Genomic DNA, 18397 nt, shown 5'->3' on the forward strand with positions numbered 1-18397 from the left:
TATTCCTGTGATCAAACCTAAATTTTCAGCATCATTACTCCAGTCTTCATTGTCACATGATCCTTCAGAAATCATTCTAATATGCTGGTTTGCTGTTCAAGAAACATTTATTTATTTATTTTGAGTTCAACAATTGAGTACATTTTTTTTCAGGATTCTTGAAGAATAGAAAGATTCAAAGATCAGTATTTATCTTAAATAAAAAGCTTTTGCGACATTATGCACTATGCCATTCAAAAGCTTGGAGGCGGTATAATTTATTATGATTTTTTAAATATCGAAATTAATACTTTTATTTAGCAAGGACACTTTAAATTGATCAAAAGTGATGTTAAAGACATTTATAATGTTACAAAAGATTTCTATTTCAGATGAATGCTGTTCCTCTGAACTTTCTATTCATCAAAGAAACCTGAAAAAAATTATACTCTGTTATATGCTGTTTTCAACATAATAATAATAATAATAATAATAATAATAAATGTTTTTTGAGCAGCAAATCAGAATATCAGAATGATTTCTGAAGGATCATGTGACTGGAGTAATGATGCTAAAAAAATCAGCTTTGAAATTGCAGGAATAACACATTTTAAAATATATCAAAATAGAAAATAGTTATTTTAAATAGTAAACATATTTCTAAATTTTACAGTTTTTACCATTTCTGCAAATAAATGTAGGCTTAGTGAGCAGAAGAGACTTCTTTAAAAAAAAAAAAAAAAACATCAAAAACTTTTGACTGGTAGCGTATTTTTTTTTTTTTAATTACGTTTACTTGTAGTTTATGCAGCTGTAGTTTAGTTATTTAAAATAAAAATGAGAAATGTTAATTTGCAAACAAGTTGAAATAATTTTAGTCCAAGTTTTAGTATTTTTTGTGTATTTGTCTTTTTTATTTTAAAATATGTTTATATATATTTTTCTAAGTTTACAAGTTTAGTTCTTTTAGTACTTAAACTAAACGAAAATAAGAAATGTTTTTATTTTACTTGATTTTATTTTATCATTTTATTTCAATTTATTGTTTTATTTCAAATAATGTCATTTTTGTGGTTTTAGTTTTAGTTAATGATAATAACTAATAAAAATGATAAATAATTCAACATTTTTAGAATAAAATGTCTTGCTGAGGCTAATTTCACATCTACCATTTCATGTACCTGAATGTGTAACAATTAAATAATATTATCTTACATAATTTAATTATCAATAAACTTTTAACACAATAAAAATGTTCCTTTGCAAGTGTTATTTACCTTGATTTTCATCTTTTTCACATATATAGCATGCTCTACAATCTTTGTAAACTGACAGCTCTCAAAATAAGCTTTTATTAATTTATCCCTACTTAATTGACAGGGATAATAGAGAAAGAACTGGAAATGCTGCAGGCAAGGAAGAACAGTTTCAGAGGAAATGACACAAGCCAGACTCAAACTTGCATAATCTGAATGAGTGCTCAACATTTCAGAGTGTATTTGTTAATCACTACAAGGCCACGCCTCCATCTCGCACTCACAAACATGCAAATCTGCCTACATCCGAATACGCTCTCCCCGAAATGTGAGGTTCTTTGAATTTAGCTCGCTAGGTGACATCCGGAGAGTCAGCAATCGCACGGTGGAGCCGCAGGCCCTCCCTGCTCGAATGCTGCAGCGCACGGGAGCTACGGTTGCCACAGGGATTAGGGAAATGTATGTTCAACAATCATGATAAACAGGATGAGTTGGCTCAGAGGCATCATACATTATTCAGGTTCGCTCGTGGTGAGTTCCCGCATGCCGATGGAACCTTCACCGTAAATGCATGTTACAATTTTTCTGCACGCAACACGACACCTCATGAAGTCTAAAAGCGCGCCCCGGCCGGGGCAATGAAACAAATACTGACTTGGGAATCAACATGAACGACCTGCCAACCGTGCAATCAAGCAGGTGTGGCTGTGGGAAATAAAAGTGAAGTCTCTTACGGCTCGGCTGTTTGAACCCGCTTGTAGCACATCCTATCGCCTCTCTAAACAAAATGAACGCTGTAGGGTAAAACTCTGTTTGCAGAACTATCAGGTACTGAGGGATGAGCAGAGGTTACGTGCTAAGTTTAGTCACTGTAAGAGCCCATTAGGACCCTTTGGAGAAATGACAGGAAATTAGGGCAGATGTTATTCTGGGGCGTTTGTTTTCCTTTGATGCTTTGTTCAAGTAAGTCAAGCACTGAGAGCAGCTGGATGGTTATGGATTTATGCACTGAGTTTATTCCACCTCACACAGCTGGAAAGGGCCAACTGTGAACGTAATGACATGCTCCGAGAACTTTTTCGGCATGATTTTTTTTTTTTTTTTTCTACTTTTGCTCACCCTAACTCACCCTGTCTACATCTGTCGGTGGTGTTCATTTTCAGTTTTTGGTTATATTTTTCTGTCTTCTGTCCTGTAAATTGTGCCAGTTTTGTTATGTCATATTCATTAATTTTGCACATTTTACTCTGACTGGAATATATAGCACATAATAGAATTATCCCTTATTGATTTTAAATTAAATAATTTTAGAATAAAATAAAATGTAAATAAAACAATAATTTTAGTATGTCACATTTTAAACAAACAAAAATGCCCCCTAAATTTTTTCATTTCATATTCATTTATTTTGTCCAATTTACTCTGATTTAAATATCCAGTACATAAATATCTAATCATCTACAGTAAATTACTTTACAGTAAATACATATCTAATCATATAGATATATATATATATATATATATATATATATATATTTATAGAAACATTTAGTTTGTTTTAGTAGACCACACATTAAACAAAGGGTCTTTTACAGTTTTGTCATGTCATATTCATTAATTTTGCACATTTTACTCTGATTGGAATATATAGCACATAACAGAATTATCACTTAATAATTTTAAATTAAATAATTTTAGAATAAAATAAAACGTAAATAAAACAATAATTTTAGTATGTCACATTTTAAACAATTTTTTTTTTTTTTTTAATTTCATGTTCCTTAATTTTGTCCAATTTACTCTGATTGAAATATACAGTATACATTTAATTTGTTTTAGGAGACCACACATTAATCATAAAGATCTTACATAATTTATACAGTTTTGTCATGTCATATTCATGACTTTATTCTGACTAAAATATATACAGTACATAAAAGAATTATCATATAATTATTTAAAATTAAATAATTTAATAATAAAAAAAACAATAATTTTAGTACACCACACTTTAAACAAACAAAAATCCTTAAAAAATTACTTTAAATAATCCCTTTTTTTATTTCATATTCATTAATTGTGTCTATTTTTCTCTGACTGAAATATATAGTACATAACAGAATTATCACTTAATCATTTGAAATTACATAATTTTATAATAATATAAAATTTAAATAAAACAATAATTTTAATAAAACACACAAGCAAACAAAAATCCCCCATTTTTTCTTAATTTCTTATTCATTAATTTTGTCTAATTTAGTAAATAAACATTTAAATAAACAAACAAACAAACAAAAATCTGTTACATTTTGTTCCATTTTTGTCATGACATATTCCTATTTTTTTTATTACAGTACATAACAGAATTATGACTTAATTTTTTAGAGTTAAATCATTTTATAATATAATATAACAATAATTTTAGTAAACCACATTTTAAACAAACAAACAAAAATCCTAAAAAAAAATTTGTTTTATATTTATTAAATTTATCCAATTTACTCCAACTGAAATACTCAGTTCATAAATATCAAATCTCCAGTACATCACTTTACAGTAAATAAATATCTAATAATAAAAAAAATTATTTAATTAGTTTTAGTAGACCACACATTAAATAAAAAATCTTTTACAATTTAGCCAGTTTTGTCATGTCATTTTCATTAATTTTGTGCATTTTGCTCTGACTGAATTATCCATAATAATTTGAAACTAAATAATTTTATAATCAAATCAAATTTAAATAAAGTAAGAGTTTTAGTATACCACATTTTAAGAAAAAAAAAAAAAATCAACTAAAAAATTCCCCAATTTTTCATCATTTTATTTTAATTAATTTTGTCCAGTTTATTCTGATTAAAATATTTAGTACATAAATATCTAATATACAGTAAATAAATATCTCATCGTATAAAAAATACCATTTAATTTGTTTTTAGTTAGATTTTATACTGAAATATACAGTATTATAATATAATCAAATTATGTAATATAATTATTTAAATAAAAAAAATGTAATTAGTTTTAGGTCAAACATTAGCACATTTTGTACATTTTATCACGTATCAAATAAAAGAAAATAAAAGAAAAGATTTATCAAAAAAAAAAGAGTACACTAAGGTATTCATTACTTTAGTGTTACTGTGCTCTTTATGCATTAAAGACTTATTAATTTTACTTTTTCAGAATATTTTTTAAGTGTAAAGTGTTATGGCAACAATGACTTGCAAAAATTCTGACAAGCACTCAGGTTTTCTGTCAATTTGCTTCATTATCTGTGCAAATATATACATACACGTCACTGTTCAGCTCTTTCAGCTTCAGCTCTTTCAACATACTCTAATTAGATCATTTCAACCAGTTCTTTCTGCATTCATCTTCTTTAAAAATAATTTCCCTCTTTAATATCTTAGTTATCTTTCCCTCATCATATTTTAAGCACGTTTTAATTAAAATAGTTTAATTATTGCCATTAAGCATCTTTGTCATCTCATCTTCATTATCATTGACAAATATATATTAAAAAAAACTTTAACCAACATTTCCATTAGTAATGCCGCTGACAAGATAAACACTGTTGCCTGTCTCTTTTTATCTATCTGTCTCTTTCTCCGCGCGTCTCTCTCATTTCAATTCTCCATTCTAGCGTTGCACAAAAAGCTGTTTTCTGTGACTGGAATCTTATAAATGTGCATCTGGAGGAGGCCGGCAACACCCTATAAAACTGCACCAGACTGCACCATTCTCTTTCTGATGGTTGTTTGTGGTGAACTTTGCTCGGGCGATGACAAAACAGGCCATCTTTGATGGGTTAATTGACCGAATCATTTCCATAATTCCTGCACAGAGCTTCAACAATGCGCATATAATTGATTGTATTTTCCCACAGTAGCAGCTTTTGCTGCAGGGCGATATCGGTGTCCAGACAACAGCAACAAGCTTAAGAGAGATGCACTTCCATTAAAGAATTAGCCACTATAGCTTAAAGCACTTCATGGAGGCCAGCCGGCACAAATATACGGAGGCGCCTATGCTGAATGTGGACTCAGCTCTAGCTGACTCCCTTTTCAGCAGGGAGGGGGTGAACGCCGGCCGCTTTGTTCATCTGGAAAAACAACAGAATTAAAATTCTGCTAGGGAGGGAGACAAAAGGCAAAAACATAATCCATGCTTGAGTGGCTCTCTCTGAAGATGACATGGACTGAAGAGAAACACAATTACCACGGTAACAGTAACGTCAGCTCGGCTGCACTTTCTTCCTCACTGTCAAGGATGAGCTGACAAAGGGAGATATTTTTCTATGCTCGGGCCGAGGCGACAAAGCGGTGAATGTCGCTCTCCCCTACGCAACATAATGGACAAAATATCTCTGAATGAGTGCCACGTCTTTACACGTCATGAGAGAAAGAATGAGTGTACAGATTTTCATAGAAGCAGTGATTATTTTAGCACCTCGTCTTATTATTTCAGTCCTCAGCTAAAGACAAAGACTGCACTAAGCAACAAAATCACAACTAATTAGAACATGCGTGATGTTTATTCCAAAAAAGTATTTGGTTGTTTAAAGGGATAGCTCAGCCAAAAATTACATTTTGTCATTGATTACTCACCATCATGTCGTTCTAAACCTGTTTGACCTTTGTTCATCTTCACAACACAAATTAAGATGTTTTTGATGAAATCCGAGAGCTTTTTGACCCTGCATAGGCAGCAACGCAACTGAAAAGTTCAAGGCCCAGAAAGGTAGTAAGGACTTTGTTAAAATAGTCCATGTGACATCTGTGGCTCAACAATGTTATGAAGCTACGAGAATACATTTTGTGCACAAAGAAAGCAAATAATGTTACATGGGCTATTGCTACCTTTCTAGGCCTTGAACGTGGTCGTTGCATTGTTGTCTATGCTGGGTCAGAAAGCTTGCGGATTTCATCAAAAATAACTCAATTTGTGTTGTTAAGATGAACAGACTTACAGGTTTGGAAAGACGTGAGGGTGAGTAATTAATGACAGAATTGTCATTTGTCACTTTAAGCCACACTTCAAAATGTTTAAATCAAACCAAGCGGCATGTTGCACCTCTCAAACAACGCATTTAAGGCTAATAGGATAAACATTTAAACTAAGAGATATCACCATATTTCCCTAGTTCATTAATCACAGTACATTAAGACATTTGTTTTGTATGACAAGTTTTTTGATGCTTATATTTAACTATGCAAATGAGACATTGTCTAATTAAATATGCACTAATTTGCATATATTTCCAGAATGGAATTCTGAATGTTGAGTAAAGATACGCTGATTTTTCCCCTCTCTTTTTATCACTTCATAAATCAAATACTGTCAACAGCAAGGGATAAAAAAAATTTCTCACCATGTTTTTTTTTAGGGAGTGTTAAATATGTATCACATGACAGAACAAACCCCTCTGTAAAAACCTTCAGAATATAATAGATAGGAATTATCATATATTTTAATCATATATTATAAATTAATATAGATTTTGAGAAAGCAGATATGTACTCTAATTGAGATCTACAGATCTACAAATGTTATAAAGTGAACACTTAAATGTGTATTTTACAGGTTTTACTTTCCTTTTCTTTCAGCTAGACTGAAAGAAGACAAGTTACAAAAGCAAAATACCTCAAAATATCAAAATTCACAGATGCATGAAAACAATGGTTTTGCCTATAGTGTATTGCCTTAAAAAAAGTAAGTTTAAGTTTAAAAAAAAAAAAAGCAATTAACTAAAAACAAAATCAATCTATTGCAAGTGTTTAAAACGTCAGGAAAAATTAAAGGGATAGTTCACCCAAAAATGAAAATTCTGTGATTAATTACTCACCCTGATGCTGTTCCAAACCCATAAAACCTTTGTTCATCTTCAGAACACAAATTAAGCTATATTTGATGAAATCCGAGAGCTTTCTGACCCTGAAAAGACAACAACGCAACTAAAGGCCCAGAAAGGTAGTAAGAACATTGTTGAAATAGTCCATGTCACATCAGTAGTTCAACTGTAATGTTATGAAGCTATGAGAATAATTTTATGTGCAAAGAAAACAAAATTAACAAATTTATTCAACAATTTCATCACTTCTGTGTCATTCTTCGAGCATTCTGTTAGTTTCATAAAATCACGGCTGAACCACTGATGTCACATGGACTATTTTAACAATGTCCTTACTACCTTTCTGGGCGTTGAACGTGTTAGTTGCATTGCTGTCTATGCAGGGTCAGAAAGCTCTCGGATTTCATCAAAAGTATCTTAATTCGTGTTCTGAAGTTGATCAAAGATCTTACAGATTTGGAAAGACATGAAGGTGAGTAATTAAAGAGAAAATGTTTATTTCTGGGTGAACTATCCCTTTAAGTAGTAGTACAAAAGTTCCTTCATCATACTGTATGTTTTCAGATCACGCCTTTAATCTTTTAAAATTTTCTTTTATCTAATACAATTAAATGTATACATTTAAAGTGTTCAAATACTTTTGGTGGGCACTAGTATGTGAAGCTGGATTTTATACCAATGAGATTTTAACTATGGGTGGAACTACCCAGCACAACACAGCAAACATAGAAGGAAAGTTTACATTAAAAACCGTTGACGGTCATGGTCATCATGGAAATGATTATCAAATGACAATGGAAGACCAAAATCTAGAATCTACATGCAAAATACATGTACTCACCTCTCTCACAGGACCGTCCCAGATAGCCCGTCCCTGAGCAGTCACAGACATATCGGTTCCAGCCCTCTCTGCAGGTGCCGCTGTTCAGGCAGGGGTTGCTGAGACATTGTTTGGGAGGTTCCTTAGAGCAGGACGGCTTCACCCCGACCGCTCGCTGGGCCTCAGCTATCCGCCGGATGTCTTTGCTCTGGCCGTCCATGAACAGATCTCGCACGCAGCCCACATAGCCGTAGTTTAGGAGCGCAGTCCAGACCTCCGTAGGGAAGATCAGACCGGCGCGGTCCTCTGGCAGGCCGCCCAGGTAGAGTATGTCATCCAAGTCCAGGATCTCACTCTCACCGGGAGCGTTGTAGGGAGTACGGATCGAGTTGACGGAAATGGTGCCTGTCACAAAACCACGAGGAGCAAATTTAATTTTGTTAACTTGATGTTTAGATGCCATTTCAGCAACTTCTAAAAAGTTTGAGTCAGTTTTAATGAGAAATTATATATGCAAATTACAGACTATGCAAATGAGACTCTTTAAGGGTATCCAAATTATCCTTCATTCTTTTCTCCGCAAATAAAACCCCCTTTGCTTTCAAAGCACACAATGCAGACGAAAATCTCTCAGTTTCAGTCCTCTCAAAGTAAATTGGAAATGATGTAGCTACTGTATATTCATGTTTAAGCCTGGAAGTGTGAAAGATGATTTCAGAGCAACACTTTGTCACCATTTGTCAGAACAGCGCCTATAGCATTGATTTGACAGTTTTGCATTTGTAGGTATGTGTCGAGTATAAAATCGCTCTGCGGATGATCAAATCAGCTTGATGTAGATGTCAATAGCAAAAATATGAGTTATGAACAAGACTGAAGCTAGAAAAAAAAAACAGAAACCTGGCCACTTTGAGACGTTTTTAGCATTATTTCTAGTATGCACTTATTTAATGTATTCATATTGTTGGAACAGACAGACTTTTTCAAATAACTTTCAAAACAATTGTTTATTACTTCCACTTGAATATTATGTAATTTAACTTATATAATAAATACTGACAATATTTATATTTGTCCGAGATACAACTATTTGAAAATCTGGAATCAGAGGGTGCAAAAAAAAAAAAGAAGAAAAAAAAAAAAAAAAAGAAATATTGAGAAAATCGCCTTTAATGAAGTTCTTAGCAATGCATATTGCTAAAAAACTAAGTTTTAACATAATTACAGTAGGAAATTCACAAAATATCTTCATGGAGCATGATCTTTACTTAATATCCTAATGATTTTTAACATAAAAAAGCTATAATTTTGACCCATACAATGTATTGTTGGCTATTGCTACAAATATATCTGTTTTCGTGGTCCAGGGTCACATACAATACGTTTTATTCCATTACAAGCTTGTTGAGGGAATCTGTATAATAAAGTCTTCTATACAGTATTATATTGGGTGTATACTATTACTGTATGTATATAGTAATCACTTAAATGTTTCATATTGTTGGAAATGGGAATCTCAGAGTCACAAACTCATGAGATAGGGACTAACATTCATATATGTGCAAATGCTTTCATATTATCATCTGTTTTGGGCTGTCTTGAACTCACAGTGCAAACCCTTACACAAAGACAAAGATTGAAAAAGCAGTCTCCATAGCAACAGTAGACAATATGCACCAGATTCACTGGATAGTCATCGCTATCAAAAGGGCATATAACAGAATAAACGCTAAGCTCTATTCATATCTAATTTATTGGTTGTGACTGATTCAGTTCTCACAAATTATTTGTGTACCCTCTGAAAGCATGTTTCAGTGCGGCCTCTTCTTTTATGGTTTACGTCTAAACCACCGCTTTTACAACAGTGGTTAATATAAAGAGCAAAAACACAGTGCTCTCAGGTGAGGCGAGTCTTTCATTCAGTCTAATAATGTTAAAACACTTTCACGAGTTCCATAATCACCCTCATTGTTTTCCTGGTGACTCCAACAAACAGGCATTTATACGCAGCCGGAAATTCAGAATTTTCCTTCTCATTTTCCACCACTGTGCACTGCCATTATTCACGCCTTGAAGGCAGTTACAAAAGAAAAGCCATTACTGGCAAGATAGGAGAGAACAGGCAGGGATTAACGCAAAGCGCTGGCCACTGCTGAATCCTGTTTATTAGTGTCCAACACTCAGTCCAAACTCAATAAAAGGCGGCTTAGAATTAAAGATGCCGCCTTTTCGCTGCCAAAACCTTGTTTCTTTAGTGACAAAAATGCAGCTTCTGTTATAAAGGCAAATTAGTGTGAATGTAACCGAGGGGTCAGCTGGAGGTGGTTCTGTGAAGCATGCAACATGTTAAAGGGACAGCTCATTTAATGAAGCACTAAAGCAAACGCACATCCCATGGAGGAACAAGTTAGGGAAAAAGACTTAGTTAAGAAAAATATATAACTCCACATTAATTTACAAGTTTGTTTTTACCAGCGTTTGGATAACAAGACATCTTTATAATTGTAGACGTGTTGGGGTCTTTTAGGACTTTCAGTCGTAAAGACATGTTTTTTGAGGAAAAATTTCTCTCCATATAATAGACTTCAATGGTGCCCATGAGTCTGAACTTCCAAAATGCAGTTTCAATGCAGCTTCAAAGGGCTCTAAACAGTCACAGGCAAGGAAGAAGAGTCTTATCTAGTGGAACTCTCTGCATTCCGGTTCAAGATAGTTAGGGTAGGTCATCTTATTTTCTTCTCCAACTTCAAAATCATCCTACATCGATGTTTTACCTTTTTTTCTAAAGCGTGTTTGATCATCTTTGCATGTTCACTTTGTAAACACTGGGTCGGTACTTCCGCAGCAATGTAGGATGATTTTGAAGTTGGAGGAGAAAATGAAATGGAAGTTTTTCGGCCTACCCTAACCGTCTTGAACCGGAATACACAGAGTTCAAGCAGAGCTAGACAAGAGGAGCATTTGAGGTTAAAAAGTATATAAATTGTCAATTTGTTTCGAAAATGACCGATTGTTTCACTAGATAAGAAGTTTCTGGGATTGTCTGGGATCGTTTTGAGCCATCTGAACCTGCATTTAAACTGCATTTTGGAAGCTTAAACTTGCGGGCACCATAGAAGTCCACTATATGGAGAGAAATCCTAAAATTTTCTTCAAAAAACATAATTTCTTATCAATTAAAGAAAGAAAGACATGAACAGCTTGGATGACAAGGGGGTGAGCAGTAGGTGTACAGTAGGTGTATGCTCCGGTGAGAAGTGACGAATGCAGAAGCTCAGTGGAGAAAGCAAAACACAATCATGAATTAGAAGTACAAAATGAGGATTCATAAAGAAATATTTCGGAGGATTTCGATATAAGACAAGAGGAGACTGGCTTTCCTTTTCTGTAAACAAAACTTGGTTATTGCGAGACTAGCATATTCTTATCGGAGCTTACGCTATGCCTACGGCCTACATCATTCGCTGGAATGCCACTTTCCCATAACTGTGCGTACAACAGTTAGCGCGAGCTAGAGATTACGGTTTATAAAGTTCAAAAGCTTGGACATTTTTAATACAACCCTACTTATATTCGTCTGAAAGAAGAAAGTCATATACACATAGGATGGCTTGAGGGTGAGTAAATCACAGTTTTGGCTGAACTATCCCTTTAAGTTTGTCTAGGTAAGAAATGTAATGTGACTCATGGGGACCAAAACATGTCCCCACAAGGTCAGATTTTACTGGTATTACAATCCTGTTACTTGTCGGGTTTAAAACGGCAAGTTAATTATGAAAAACTTTTCATTTTTTGGTGACCTGTGGCTTTTAGTCAGTCTGCAAATGTTAACTTGGACTTTAAATGCCTCTGCAAACTAAACAAACATTGGCCAAAAAAAAGTTATGGATTTTCATTTTAATTCTTCTGTGAAAAGACCACAGGAAAAAACAGCAGGACGGTTAGTGAGTATGTGCATTTATATGCGTGCCAAGCTCCAGTAAAGGATGTATTTGTTCTCAGATCTGTGATTTATTTTCATCATTAATGGCTATTGTGGGATTTGAATGAATGGCTGCAGTATCGTTCTGCTATGCTTTCCAGTCTGTGATGTAGAGCTCTGGGCCTGAGCTCAGATCTGCGTCACATACCTCGAGAGGGAGAAAAATTCACTTTGAGATTAAATGTGATTCCATAGACTGATTACGGCCTGCTGTATCTGACTCATTATTCATAGGCACACCCAAAGAAATGGGAGAAACACTAAACGGCCAGACATGGTGGCACAGTAAATTATAATTATGCTCCGTGTAACTTGTTCCCTGCCAAGCGTTTCGGCGAATATGGTGAAATAGTGCTTCCCTTTCGATTCCGCTTGATACATCACTGCAGAGATGCCACTTGTAACATGCTAACAGTGTTAGTAAATAAGAATTTCATTTTCCTCTAAGCCTGTAATAAGTCTGTGTGGATTTGATGAGGCATAGCAGCACTTTCTCCTCCTCTCGCACTCACACCCAACCCTCCCCCCACACACACACATTATCTTGTCCTGTGTTGCGCACTTGGCGACTGTACCCCTAAACAGCAGCCAAACATCTCCCCCGGGTCATCAGTAATGAGCATTCTCCATCATCTCGACTTCCATTCATTCTGCTCAGTGATTACATAGCACAGCCTAATGCTGGGTCGGTTTTACTTTATGTACACACGCACAAATATGCACACACCAGTGAAGTAGAGTGGATTTCAGAAAAAGGAGGCAAAGTCCCATTTGGTTTTTTCATTCCAATGCAAATTCATGTTCCAGTTCATTTGATGTTTGCACAGTTTCTGCTTGAAATGTGTATGGAATGCGATTTATCTTGCATTATTATCAAACGATCAATTCTGTAATATTTTTGCATACATTGTATTAACACACTATTTATTAGCTATGTGCTCAAAGCCAAATATCTTATTCACAAACATTGTAAAAAACAACTAAAAATAATTTGTTACCTTTTTGCCTTAAAATTTTAAGTTCAGTCAACTCAAAAACGTTTAGTCAACTTGAAATTGACAATTTAGATATTTGAGTTGACAACTTAAAATTAAGGCAGCTGAGTAACAAATCCAGCTTTTAATTTTAACAAACCAAAATTTTAGTTTAGTCAACTCAAATATCTAACTTGTCACTTAGTACAACTTAACATTTCAAGTTGAGTAAACTTATTTGAGCTGACTGAACTTAAAATGTTAAGGCAGCAGGGTAACAAATAATTTTTTAAGTTGACTCAAAAAATTATGTTTTATTGTTTTTTAAGGCTTGAAAATAACAAAAAAAATGAATATCAAATTCTAACGGAAATAAATACACTAAATAATTTTTGTTGTTTTCACAGCAAATCACTGTAATCTCAACAGTTCCCCATGTACAACTGTAGATTTTGTTGTTTTCACAGTAAATTACCGTGATAAGTTTCCTACTGTATATAAACTGTCGCAATGAAGGCTTTTTTAAACGTTTTGAGACAATACGTATTCTCTGATTATTGTTGTATACTGTCACTTATTCATTTTTAGATTTCCATCAATTTCCACAAAACCAGTCATAAGTAGCACAGGCATATTTGTAGCAATAGCCAAAAATACATTGCATGGGTCAAAATTACAGATTTTTCTTTTATGCCAAAAATTATTAGGATATTAAGATCATGTTCCATGAAGATATTTTGTACATTTCCTACCGTAAACATATGTGACCCTGGACCACAAAACCCGTCTTATGTTGCACGGGTATAATTGTAGCAATAGCCAAAAATGCATCAGATGGGTCAAATTTACTGATTTTCCTTTTATGCCAAAAATCATTAGGATATAATGTAAAGATCATGTTCCATGAAGATATTTTTGTAAATTTCCCACCGTAAATATATCAAATATATTTTTTTATTAGTAATATGCATTGCTATTAACTTCATTTGGACAACTTTAAAGGCAATTTTCTCAGTATTTTGATTTTTTTGCACCCTCAGATTCCAAATTTTCAAAGAGTTGTATCTCCAAATATTATCCTTTCCTAACAAACCATACATCAACGGAATGCTCATTTATTCAGCTTTCAAGATCTCAATTTCAAGAAATTTACACTTATGACTGGTTTTGTGGTCCGGGGTCACATATAAAATTTTTGATTAGTTATATGCATTGCTAAGAACTTCATTAAGCGATTTTCTCAATATTTAGATTTGTTTGCACCCTCAGATTCAAGATTTTCAAATAGTTGTATCTCAGCCAAATATTGTTCTATTGTCCTAACAAACTATACATCAATGGAAAGCTTATTTATTCAGCTTTCGTGCTGTATAAATCATTAAAAATGGACCCTTATGGTTATTTTGTGGTCCAGGGTCACAAATACACTGGTAATTCTGTGTATTTAAGTTCAGCTATGAAATGTAACAGATGAAGCCTGAATAAAGCTTTCAAAAACAATCTTTGTTATAAACTATGAACTTTTTTGTTGAAATTGTTGAAAATGGGCTCTTAAATTGGTTATGATACACTTCTAGTTTCAGCCCTGCCCACATCTGATTCTATATGAATATAGATAGATATAGATATACAAATAGAGATAATGACTTGACTAAACATAATTTTTTAAAACCTCATCAAGTTAAAACATTGCTTCAAAAGTAATAACTATAGTAGTGTAGTATTAAAAGCATGACCCATATGGCTTGTTACTGGTAACTGATGTTTGGCTACTATTATTGATAGTCACCTTCAATATGGTAGTCTGGACCATTAGTCAACAAATCCTCTGTAAGCACCGCAGGTCCCATGTCGGTTGCAGGCACGGAAGTGCAGCTTTCATTTAACTGAGCTAAAACCTCACTCGTAGATCACTTCCAGTTCATTTCAATTGAGAAGTGACCGAAAGTGGTGATGTCTGAGTGGGTGTGTTTACTTTCTACTTAGCCTGTCCATTTCCACCAGTTTGACCCATTCATTCAGGCCAATTTGAGGCCTGGCTGACTGTCGGAATGTGTGACTTAAGTAGTTTATACACTACTCATTCACATATTTCAGAAAATTTCTGTATTCTCTCATCCTCTTTTTTTTCACAGAGGCACAAGAACACCCTTGACGCACATCTATACGTGTGCATATGTATATTCTCATTAATAGATGCATATGCAGACGCATAACCGTACATGTTTGCATACACGCACGCAAAAACACCAGCATGCCCACACACGCGCGCACCCTGCACCAGGACGGCTGCCCATATATGATCAAACGGCTCGCGTAGGCAGCCAATTCACGCAGGCGGGAGAGTGACACAGCTCATTCTGCGGGCCTGAAATGCAAGGTCCCATCTGTCAATGGTGTTTCAGATTCCCATGAAATGCGGCTAAGAGAAAAGGTTTATTCTCTCTTTCAAAATGTGCCTGAACTCACAATGACAGTCAGTGGACTGTGCAGCGATAAAGCCTGGAGAATAAGATCAAACCGAGCCCTGTGGATAAAAACCGATGATTTGATAAAAAATACAATTTAAGGCCTGCGCGCCTAACGAAACCATATCCAATCCCAATTGAATACTGTATTGGCACGAAACAAAAATACCGCTCTTGCTTTAGAAATCTGATTTCGTAATTGCTCCGAAAGCTATTTAATTTTCTCATAACTTCGGCAATTTAACCTCACTGTGTATGTCAGAACTAATGCAGGTGACTGGCGTTTCTATATCCGGAAAGAGAAGATGAGAGATTCGCAATAAACCACGGATCAATAGAGCTTTTCCCACTTTTTCACAGAAACGAGAAAACGAGCGGGTACCAAAGGCCGTTGCTTTGACTCCAGGCAAGCGGCATTGACGTGCGAGGAAAAGGGGAATAGCGGGAGAGTTAGGGATGAATGTCTTTACTTGGCAGAGCTGTGCACTAACTCGCTCTCTCCTTTGGGAAACCAAATCTGGTTTCCATGGCAACTCCGTCGGAGAAGACAGAGCAAGAAAGGGGGAGGAAGACAGGAAGGACTGCGGGTCCTGTTCATATTCAAATGCCTGCCTGACAGCGTGCTCCGGAAGGCACGGTTACGACTGTGTTCACGCGAGCGTGAGAGAACACTGCTGTCTCGGCTGTGTCAATATTTTCGTAGACCTTGACTACCAGCCAACATCTAACCATACATTGAATACATCAAAAACACATTAGCAGAACAAAAGAACAGCTGTACGATTAAATCACAGAGCCAGATTCTACCTGATCTCCCATCTCGCTGGAAGTCCACGTGGTACCATTCCCCGTCGTTGACTTTTTTGTTGACGGCGCGGGTTTTGGTGGTGCCCGAGCCCATGTCGAGCAGAAGGTACAGGTGGCCGTCCAGCATCTCAATGGCGAAGAAATCCACCTTCAACGTTTTGGGGCTCTTGGGGTCTTTCTGCTGCTGTGGTTTGGGCTTTCCGTGGCTGAAGAGGAGAAGGCCGTTGGGCTCAGTGGTGCGGAAGTCGAAGGAGATGGAACCGGCTTTTTTGGCGGACCACTTGTCAAGGGTAATGAATGACTCTGGTGTCTCGAAGGTGACGGGATCAAGGGTGGCAACGTTCTCACATTTGAAGGCCACCACACCGCTCACCTTCATTTTGGGGTCGCCCAGCTTGGCCAGTCGAGACAGCTCGAGCCGTACGTCATTGTTCTTGTACACAACCTTTGTGGAAAGAAAAGAGAAACAGAAAAAAAAAAAAAATAAATCACACATTTTATACAATGTTTAGGGTACTGTGTATTCTAACTAGACCTAGGAGTGTTGGACAGGTGTACACTCCACTATTATTGCAATTTGAACCAAAAGTACCTGAAACAATGAAGTGTGCAATAACCTAATAACCCTATAGTGATGACTGAAGCTGACTAGAGTAAATATAATTTGTTAGTATTGTTTTAATTATTTATTATTTACATGCAATATATGCATTTGTACAAAGGACCAAACTAGCAGAAATTAAAATAAATAAATAAATAAATGTTATAAAAGGAAATTAAATAAACAAACAAATGATTCGATCAATCAAATTAATTTGAAATAAAATTTAATCCTGAATTTTACTTTAATTTTTTTCTTCCTTTATTATTTTCTGTATTTATTATTATTATTATTATTTCTGTATTTATCTATCCGTCTACCCATCTGTCTATCCATCTATCTATCTATCTATCTATCTATCTATCTATCTATCTATCGATCTATCGATCTATTTATCTGTCCATCTATCTGTCTATTATATTTATTTTATTCTTTTTATCTTTTTAACTTTTATTTACTTATATAATTTATTTATTATTATTTTTTTTATTTTTTGTTTTATGCATCTATCTATCTATCTATCTATCTATCTATCTATCTATCTATCTATCTATCTATCTATCTATCTATCTATCTATCTATCTATCTATCTATCTATCTATTTTTAATTTCTCCAGGTTTGGTTCTCCATACATTTAAAATAAAATAAAATAAAATAAAATAAAAAAATACCCATTCTGTCTAGCATGTACTCCTCTATGTATTGATGAACTCCATCCTCCACTTGTTCACTGTCATTAAATCCTTTGAAAATTCAATAATCAATATTTCGACTAAATGTAAAATCCTCTCTTTGACTGCTGCATTAACCACAAGTAGGTTCAATGACTCTAAATTGACACTAAAAGCTTAGTTTGAGAGGTTACTGATAATGATTAATTATGAATGCACCAAACTTCATGTCTTTGCCTTTTCCATTCGCATTTTCGACAGAAACAAACAACCATCCATCTCCACTGGCATCCGTGTGGTGATTAAAACTCATATATATCATTACAGATTTTAAATAAATAAATTGTCACTTCAGTTGTTACGCTCATTTTGAATACACTTTTATAGAGACTAAACCTCGAATAGGTAATTTTCGTGAAGCCTCTGTCAAAGGATCTTTGACATTCACACTTTTGCTGTCTCGAGATGAAAAGTACATATCCTTAGACTATATTTACCTCGTACTATAGCGGGTATGTAATCATTCGAGCTTCCCGGTGTCGTTTTGCTATTCAATCCGAATGGAATCAAATAGCAGAGCATTTTCTGCCCTCTCAGAATGTGGGGCACAGTTCTTTCCCTCGCTCCTCCACAAGGCCAAAACCCTGTGATATAAACCCGAGCACCAGACTGTGAAGTGTTCACGATAACCCTCTTTTAATTCAGTTTCGATTTCATTTGAGCCCTTGCCAGGAAGAAGATAATGGTATGCGGATGCAATAAAAGCTTATTGATGATGCTTCAGAAATGCCAATCACAGGCAAGCACAAGAGCCTTTCCAGCCATTAACGGGCCACAGGAATGAACCCCCTCCTTTTTCCCGCTTCATAAACTCACACGGGGGAAAAACACAAGCGATCTGTGATAAAACACTGCACAACATGGCCGCCGGAGAAGAGCGCATTACAGATGAGAGGTTAGGGGCAGGGACAGCAGGTGGAG

General features: G+C 34.9%; 1 protein-coding gene across 1 annotated transcript in view; it reads right to left on the bottom strand.

Moving 5' to 3' along the window:
• Nucleotides 1-18397, bottom strand: part of nrxn1a (neurexin 1a) — a 208953-nt gene that overhangs the window by 99306 nt on the left and 91250 nt on the right. Inside the window, 2 exon segments of the mRNA XM_051123964.1 lie at nucleotides 7934-8317; nucleotides 16144-16588. Of these exon segments, the coding sequence (XP_050979921.1) occupies nucleotides 7934-8317; nucleotides 16144-16588 (829 nt within the window).

Source organism: Labeo rohita, chromosome 12 (assembly GCF_022985175.1).
Source record: "Labeo rohita strain BAU-BD-2019 chromosome 12, IGBB_LRoh.1.0, whole genome shotgun sequence".
In the NCBI taxonomy this organism is placed as follows: domain Eukaryota; kingdom Metazoa; phylum Chordata; class Actinopteri; order Cypriniformes; family Cyprinidae; genus Labeo; species Labeo rohita.